This window comes from Galeopterus variegatus, unplaced genomic scaffold (assembly GCF_000696425.1).
Source record: "Galeopterus variegatus unplaced genomic scaffold, G_variegatus-3.0.2 Scaffold302, whole genome shotgun sequence".
NCBI classification, from domain to species: Eukaryota; Metazoa; Chordata; class Mammalia; order Dermoptera; family Cynocephalidae; genus Galeopterus; species Galeopterus variegatus.
In genome coordinates this window covers 601,276-610,702 of record NW_007726413.1, presented here as the reverse complement: position 1 = coordinate 610,702, position 9,427 = coordinate 601,276, and the positions used below count along the sequence as shown (strand labels likewise).

Below are 9,427 nucleotides of genomic sequence, written 5' to 3'. Positions count from 1 at the left end.
AGTTCTCTTTTATATTGGCTTCTTTTTTTAGAACACATTTCCTCCTAATATAATGTTTATCGAGCTTATTTTCTTTCTTTAAAAAAAATACAATGAAGTACAAAGAAGAAAAAGTGTCATCTCTTTGCCCAGATAACCTCTCAATATTTTATTTTTGAAAAAAATAAAATACACATAAGAGTATAGATCATATTTTTAAATTTAAGTACTTGTAAAGTTCCGCATGTTAAGACTCCACTATTCAGGATGTCTTCCATCTTGCTCCTCAAATTATTCTTACAATCATCTGTGATCATAAATCCGGAAGTTTATCATTTAAAGACATGCATATCGGTCCCTTCCAGTCCTTGAACCAGAGCCGACCGCATAGCTATGACCTTGAGGCTCCTGAGACCCGCCCCAGCAAAGGTGTCTGCGCAGGGCCTTTTGGCGCGCACCAGTGTGTGGCAGGAATTCACACCACTGTCCAGTGCAAGCTGCGGGATGGACCTTTGACTTTTATACCTGGTGAAAAAACCAAAAAACTGACACAGTACAGCAAAGTGATAACTATAGATAGCAATATATGTTCTGGAAAAGGCAAGCTTGCAAAAGAAATAGCAGAGAAACTCGGCTTAAAGCACTTTCCTGAAGCTGGGATACATTATGCAGACAGCGCTACAGGAGATGGAAAACTCCTCTACATAGAGTTTAGTGGCAACTGTACTTTGAAGAAATTTTATGATGACCCGCATGGTATGATGGCAACAGCTACCGCCTGCAGTCCTGGCTGTGCACCAGTCGCCTCCTGCGGTACACAGACGCCTTGGAACACTCGCTAAGCACAGGACAGGGTGTCGTGTTGGAGTGTTCCATCTTTGGCTACTTCGTTTTCCTGGAGGCGATGTCCAAGCAGGGGTTCATCAGGAAGCAGTGTGTGGAACACTACAATGAGGTGAAGAAGGTCACCATCTGCGAACCTGACTCCCCACGTGGTGATCTACATCGATGTCCCCTTTCCAGATATCCAGAGTCGCATTCAGAAGAAAGGAAATCCATATAAGATGATGATCACCTCTGCCTATCTGCAGGACGTTGAGAATGCCTATAAGAAAACCTTTCTCCCTGAGACGAGTGGAAAATGTGAGGTTTTACAGCATAGTGCAAGGGAAGCTCAAGATGCAGGAAAGGTGGTAGAGGACATTGAATACCTCAAGTATGACAAAGGGCCTTGGCTCAAGCAGGAAGATCGGACTTTTCACCATCTGCGAATACTGGTTCAGAATGAGCTGGAGGTGCTGAATTACACAGCATCCCAGTCTATCTTCCAAAAATCACAATTAGTGTTCACCAGAGTGACCAAATCTTCCATAAATTCAGAGAGCTGCCGGGCCTCAAGTACTGCCCTGGGTACAATGCCAACGTGGGCGACAAGTGGAACTGGCTGAAGTGAGCATGCCGTCCTCTGCGCCAGCTGCGTCCCGGTGATGAAGAGGCTTCTGGTCTGCCTGACTGTTGTGGACCCATATAGTTTTAAAATTAGGGGGAGAAAAAGTGAATGATCCAAGAATTGCACAGTAGAAGAAATGGCCTAGCAAAAAGCAGTCTGCCCTGTAGTATAGTTAATGGAATTGAGGGAAACGACTTCCTTTTAAAAGGTTTTGGAACCTTCTAGCTTTATTTTGGAATAATTCAAAATCATCGTTGGGGGAAAAAATGGTTCTGTTGTGAAAGACAGCTCTCGCTAAAAGCATGTCATTTCCCCACAGTGGCTCAAGTCCTGCAGATTTTGTACATTATTTCCCCATATTTTAAGAAATAAATCTACTTCTATGGAACATCTCCCCATTGTACGTGTGCACACGCACAGGACATGCCCAGTGTGTATGTGTGCACGTGCGCATTTATTCCCCGTTCTCCCGCCATTTGGTTTGATGTGGTTTAGTTTAATTCAGATACATACTATGTTGAAGAGTTTTCAATGTGTTTATTCTATTTGCGTTAGCAATCAACAGAGCCAAAAAAAAAAATACTAAAAAGAGGAAGAAAATTACCATAGATTTATAGAACAATGTGTTTGTTCTAAGATAATTTGAGAAAAGGTTTATGTGATGAGCATCTTCAGCTGGTCTCACAGTCTCCTAGCTCCTTCCTCTGAAGGAAGTATTGAGATAAGAATGTTGATAAGATAAAAGCAAAGCAATATACTCTCTTCATTACCCAAAAAATCAATTTGTCAATCAAAACTGAAAATCATGCTTTTTTACCTTTATTTAAACTTAGAAAATAAGAATTTTGAAAAAAAAAATGCATCTCTGTTGAGTTATCTTCAATTTCAGAACCTTTAGAAACAGAATTATATTTTATCTCTAAGTTTTAAAAAGCCTATTCTACCATAAACAAAATCTAAGATCCATGTTTTGCACGTTTGGCTATTACAATAAAATGTACACTTCAGTCCATTCTCCAATTTTTTCCAGTTGGTTAAAGTAAGTCTTTCTCCAACCCCAGACTCCTATTTCCCCTTTCTCCCTGCCCAAACCAACAAGTTATCAGTTCCTGGGGGAAATCTTTAAAAAAGTTCAATCTACCTATCTATATATACATACACACACACATATGTACATACATACATACATATACAGATATGCATAAACTCATGTATACATGTATGCGTGTGCATATACACATGTATGTGTGTGCGTGTGCACATACATATATGTATATGTGTGCATGTACATGTATATGTGTGTACATACACATATATGTATATGTCTATATAGTTTCATATACATATGCTGGCATTTATATTTATATATATGTATTATATCTTTTTTCATTTACAGAAGTATACCATACCCAATGTTTCCACAAATAAATAGATCATAAAGCATGTTAGAAGGGTATAAAAGCTATGGAGAAAAATAACAGCAAAAATAGGGAATAGAGGTGAATTAAAATATCCTCGAGTGAACATTTCTTTGCATACTTAAATTATATCTATATCTATATCGATATAAGTCTAAATTTTTAGACAAAATACAAATATAGATAATAAAGTATGTCTATAAAATAAGATTTTATAAAGTCTGTCTATAAAAGTATGTGTGTATATAGATATATAGATATACAGACATAAATAATAAAGTATATCTATAAAATAAAATTCTAGAAATGGAGCTGCCAAGCCAAAGAATATGAGCTTTTATAGATATTAACAACTTGTGTTATAGAAATAACAATTCAAACTCAAACCCATAGAGAGTACCTGTTTTCCCACAATCTCCCAACAGTGTGAACTAGCTAACTTTTTTATATTTGTCCTTCTGATAGCCTAAAAATAAGTGTTGTTTCAATTTGACTTTTGATGAGGCATAGCATATTTTCCTATATTTATTAGCAAGACATGTATCTTTATCCGGGAACTTCTTTGAGTCCACAGCCTACTTTCTTAATGTGTTGCTGATCAGTAGTTTTTATACAAGGGTGGGTACTTCAAAAAGTTCATAGAAAGATTTGGATTACCTTTTAATTCTATTTCCCACAAACTTTTTGAATCACCCTTATATTTGTAAATACTTATGGCGAGGAAATACAGCTTTAACCTTCATATTAGCTGCAAAGTTATTATATTTGTAAATACTTATGGCGAGGAAATACAGCTTTAACCTTCATATTAGCTGCAAAGTTATTATATTTGTAAATACTTATGGCGAGGAAATACAGCTTTAACCTTCATATTAGCTGCAAAGTTATTATATTTGTAAATACTTATGGCGAGGAAATACAGCTTTAACCTTCATATTAGCTGCAAAGTTATTATATTTGTAAATACTTATGGCGAGGAAATACAGCTTTAACCTTCATATTAGCTGCAAAGTTATTATATTTGTAAATACTTATGGCGAGGAAATACAGCTTTAACCTTCATATTAGCTGCAAAGTTATTATATTTGTAAATACTTATGGCGAGGAAATACAGCTTTAACCTTCATATTAGCTGCAAAGTTATTATATTTGTAAATACTTATGGCGAGGAAATACAGCTTTAACCTTCATATTAGCTGCAAAGTTATTATATTTGTAAATACTTATGGCGAGGAAATACAGCTTTAACCTTCATATTAGCTGCAAAGTTATTATATTTGTAAATACTTATGGCGAGGAAATACAGCTTTAACCTTCATATTAGCTGCAAAGTTATTATATTTGTAAATACTTATGGCGAGGAAATACAGCTTTAACCTTCATATTAGCTGCAAAGTTATTATATTTGTAAATACTTATGGCGAGGAAATACAGCTTTAACCTTCATATTAGCTGCAAAGTTATTATATTTGTAAATACTTATGGCGAGGAAATACAGCTTTAACCTTCATATTAGCTGCAAAGTTATTATATTTGTAAATACTTATGGCGAGGAAATACAGCTTTAACCTTCATATAAAGCCTCCCCACCACCTCACCCTATCCTTTTAAGCCCTTCTTATTGGCTCTTTGCTTGATCTCTCATATCAAAACCCGCCCTGCCCTTTTTCCCTATATAAGCTGTGCCGCCCTGAAAATAAACGGAGTTCCGGCTTTGACCACTCTCCTGGCTCGGTGGTGTTCTTTCTCGGCCCCCAGGGAGGAAGGTCCTGGGGGGGAAGGGCCGTGCCAGCGACACTCATCATCCCGCTCAGCCCCACAAGGGACCCCGGCTGGACCGGGGTCTCTTCCCACTCGGTTTTGTCGGCCTCTGGCTCAGGGAGGCCCGACATTAATGGAAACTAAAGTGGATTTTGAAAGCATAAGAGGATTAATTAGTATCAACAAAACAGAGAGGAAGGAATGAATGTAGTGTTTAGGCAAGGAAGGAGAGGAGCTAATTTTACAGAAGGAAAACAAATTTAGATGTCCTTTCTTTGATTCCTTTTTGTCAAAAACTTGTAGCCCAATTTTAAACTCCTTATGCATTTCCACTTTCAGTCAGTCTACAATGGAAACTAGCTTGAGATAATTGAGGATAGAGGAGGTCAAAGTGCAGATTTTATTTGTGTGGTGGTAAAGAGGAAACTGCGGATAGGTGTTCAAAGGATCCTTTGCTTCACATACAGTCTACTAAGACCAAAAATTTTGGGTACACTCCAGGATGTCAGATTACTTCAACCATTAAAGATGAGTGGGCCAAGGGGATGATGTAGAAAAAGGGGACGAGATCTCAAAATCTGATACATGTTTATCTTACTTTCAGTTAAATATTATTTTATCTAATCTTACTTAGTAAAATAATCTTCTTTAAAATATTTTGGGAACCACACGCCTTTTCTGAGAATCTGACAATTAGGAAGGTAAGTTTTTGGCAGTACCTACCATTGTTTCATTCTCAAATCACAGTTGAACTGCCATGTAACTTTCATATGCTTAAATTATGTAACATTACTGAATCCATGCTTCTGCAACACAAGAAATGCCAAATAAAGGATTGAGGCTTTTTTTGGTATTACTTATTTTTGTGCATTTCTACTCTACCTAATTAAAATTTTAAAGGTTTTTACAAGATTTGAAGATTTTCCTAGTTGCCAACTGTACCTAGAGGTTCAGAGTATAGTATACTTAATGTAATTGTAATATTTTAAGCCGGTGTTCTATTTTCTTCTATATTACCCATCCAAAGAACAAAAGTCGGTAACTCCAATAAAATCTAATAGTCTTTGAAAATTCGAGGGTGAAGATTTAGTTCTCTCAAGCCATGAGATTAACTCTTGCTAAATGCTGAATAATGTTTTGATGCTCTATCACATGTGCATGCAAGAATACTAACAGAGGGAGGGGAAGTAATTTTTATTAATACTTTTCATGGACCAAATTACGTTTTCTTCAGGAAGAGGAAGCAACAGATAACACTTTAGGTTCACATATTGTAAACAGGGATGGTCATTTAAGAATCATTATTTTGTCACAGTTGAACTGAAAAATCGGCATTTCTGAACGCCATTACAAAAGTACAAGTCTGACGAAATGTTTAATAAGAGGTCAGGACCAGGTTAAGGCGAAGGAGTCCCCTGGAACGCAAATTTTAAGTTGGTTAGACTACGACCCTAAGAGCGTGCGCCTCAAAACTTGCGTCCCAGGCACCTCCCTCGCCCCAGCCCGCCCAGGCTCAGTAAATGGAATGAGACCGAAGGGCACGTGCACTTAAGCCAGTCACCACATCCAACCCACCAGCTGTTGCGAAGTAAAAATTTAACACAAATTGTCAAGTCACATCTGGTCTTATAAAGCGCCACCTTGATGTGACGGGCGTTGCCTCCGGAGTAAGGGGAGCCACCAAAAACAAAACACCAGTCCGTCCTCGCCGGGATATACCGCGCCCTCGCTGGCTTATGGGACAACTCAAAGTCCCGGCGCCTTTCCCTATAACAGACACCTGCCTTCCTTCGGAAACTCAGCGGCCCAACGAATGCGAGAAACACGTTAAGTGTCAACAGCGGAAATCCATCCGCCTCCAAACAATAACAACTACCGCCACCTGCCGCACGCGCTCCGGGAAGAGGACGTTGCGCCCCCGCCGATCGCCGGTTTCGGGGGGCCGAGCCCGGTCCTCAGGCAGTCGGTGTCCGCGCTCCGCAGACTCAACGAGGACTCGGCCCCGCAAGGGAGAGGGGACGCCGTCTCCCGCGGGGCTCGTAGAGCCACCGCACGAGGAAAGCCCGACACGCTGGCAGGTCAAGCCTGCAGGCGGGTCCGCGGGCAGCCTAAGCGCTCGAGGACCCCGGCGGCGGCGCGGGGTGGCGGGAAGGAGGAAGTTTCAAAGCCGAGTGGCCCGGTTGCCGCCGCTCGGCGAGATGAAGCTGCACTGTGAGGTGGAAGTGATCAGCCGGCACTTGCCGGCCTTGGGGCTGAGGAACCGGGGCAAGGGTGTCCGAGCTGTGTTGAGCCTCTGTCAGCAGACGCCCAGGAGTCAGCCGCGGCCCCGGGCCGGGGGCGAGCCGGGCAGTTCGCACCCCGCTTGCCTGCTCATCTGCACCCTGAAGGACAAGCGCGGAACCCGCTATGAGGTATGTGGAGCGTGCAGGGGCTCCCCGGGGAGTGAGCCACGCGCTCTTCCTCGGAGCCGAGAGGCGGGCCGCCCTTGGGCCCCTCGCGCCTCAACTGTTCCAGAGGCTGGAGTCGGCCGTCCGCCTGGGGAGTTCCTGAGTGCCCGGAGCCTAAGTCCCACCGCTACGCTGCCCCAGGGTCCTGTGTGTTTTCCTGTGGACCCGAAGGAGGAAAGGTTTCGAGAGTGCACCTTTTCTCTTTTTCTTGCCCCATGTCTGCAACTCTGAATTTACAGTGTTGCTGTATTAGCAGTGGTTAGCAACCTCGCCCTTTTAAAAGCCTCTGAAATTTCAGCCTACCTGAAACAACGGCAGATGAAGCAGTTGTCCAGTTTGGGGGAACAGTAAAATTACTGCACTTTCGTTCAGTAAATCCTGCTTCTCCCACAGTCTTTTCTCTAGGTGTTTTTTGGGGATTTTTTGTTTTATTTGGGGGAGTTTTTTGTTTGTTATTAACAGGAGTCTTTAAGAGATGAGTGAATAGTATCCAACATCGATAGGCCGGATTAGTGTAGCAGTAAAGCAGTAATGTTTTGGGTTGCATCTTCATATTTTTATTAAGATTACTGGTTACTGCATACCCTTTTTCCTTGAATGTTTGACCTCTTAAATATCTTTCAAATTTGTATACTTCCATCCAGCTGTGGTGTACACTACCATCCCTTTCCTGGCTAGTCTTAAGGCATCTGCCTGCTTCTATTGTCCTTCCAGTATCCCATCCTCTCCTCCTCCAGAGTTCATGCTTTACATTTCAGTTAAAGGGAATTTTTTTAAATGCAGATCTGATTATCTTCCCCAATTTAAATCCTTCGGTGAATTATAGTATTCTTAAGATTAAATCTAAAATTCTTAATGTGGATTACAGAATCTTTTGCCATCTAATCTCCATTTACTTCTCCATACTCACCTGCCTCTTCACTGGACCTGTCAGCCATACTGAACTTCTTTCAGCTCCTCGCAGCTGCCAAGCTGTCCCTTGCCTTCATGACTTTGCAGTGTTCCCTCTTACTGGAATCTATCCCTTCCATCTCCCCCCAGTGTGTTCACTTGCCTAACATCTCCCTAATCCTTCAATTCTCACCTTTAAGGTCACTTTATACACCTAGGTAAGATTTTCTTGCTATAAAAGGTCATAGCCTGCATTTCCCTTGTCTTAATATTTTTCATGCTTATAATTACTTGTTTAATAACTGTCTCTCTCATCAGCTTGTCAACTCTGTAAGTGTACTTACCATGCCAGTCTTATTTACCACTATGTCCCAAGCTTCTATCATAGTACTTGGTATATAGTGGCTTCTCAATAAATAGTTGTTGAAGTTTAAAGCAGAAACATCAGTCATTAAAAATTTTTGAGTACCTATTATGTGTCAGTCACTGTTCTCACTCTGGGGATACAGTAGGAAACAAAGGAGACAAGACTCCTGCTCTCATGGAGTTTGCATATAATCTTGTGGGAGGTATGCCCACCCCAGGCTAATGGACTCAGGTTATGAAGGTAAGTAACTACGATTGGCAACTGTTACTACAACCACAGAGTTGTAATGGGAGAAGAGGAGCATTCTCTTAAAACATGGATTCTGTTCTCAAAAAGGGAGAGAGTAATGGACAGATAGAGGAATAATATCTACCACTAGCTATGTAAGGGGTGTAACTACTAAAACAAACTAACAAAAAGTTTAAAACTGTAAAACACCCAGAGTGAAGTACTAAAAGCCAGACCAAAGCCCAGCAAAGTGACTGGTATAGTCTAGTTGTAGTAAGTGTTATTGAATATCAATACCTAGTTTTGTCTTTTTTTCCCATTGGTGTTAAGCAGCTAAAGGAGAACATTGAGCAATTCTTCACCAGATTTGTGGATGAGGGGAAAGCTACTGTTCGGTTAAAGGAGCCTCCTGTGGATATCTGTCTAAGTAAGGTATGGTATCAAAGACATTAATGGTTAGATGTCTTGGCTGTATTTTCATTAAAGAAGGCTCTGAGTATCCTGATATCCCATATAGCTGAATAGGGACAGACTTTTGCAGGTGTGTTGAAGAGGTAATGGCACAAGAGGCAGCTTCCCAGATATGCTCGTGTGCCTTGTAAAAGTGCACAGTCAGCCTTAGTTAGGCTCCCAGGATGGGGAGGAAAACTGAGTTTGCTTCTGTGCCCAAGTTGGAGCCTTAGGGTGTTCTTAAATGGAATTCTATAAAGTAAGTGGCACAGGTCTACATTTTGCCACCTAAATCACAGGTTACAAATCTACGTTTGGTGTAAAAAAAAAAAAAAAAAAAGGAGGAGGATAAAATGCAATTAAAATAATATTTTTTTGTATTTCATTTACTATAATTGTTTTTTTTTGTCTTTTTTTTTTTTTTTTTTGTCTTTTT

At 40.6% G+C, this 9,427-nt stretch overlaps 1 protein-coding gene and 1 pseudogene across 1 annotated transcript in view; both read left to right on the top strand.

Moving 5' to 3' along the window:
* The first annotated feature begins 363 nt into the window (after positions 1–363).
* LOC103586060 lies at positions 364–1,432 on the top strand (annotated as a pseudogene).
* A 5,374-nt stretch (positions 1,433–6,806) lies between these two features.
* LRR1 (leucine rich repeat protein 1) overlaps positions 6,807–9,427 on the top strand; it is a 9,028-nt gene continuing 6,407 nt past the window's right edge. Inside the window, exons 1-2 of the mRNA XM_008567189.1 lie at positions 6,807–7,019; positions 8,875–8,973. Coding sequence (XP_008565411.1) covers positions 6,807–7,019; positions 8,875–8,973 — 312 coding nt within the window. The remainder of the gene's footprint in view (positions 7,020–8,874; positions 8,974–9,427) is intronic.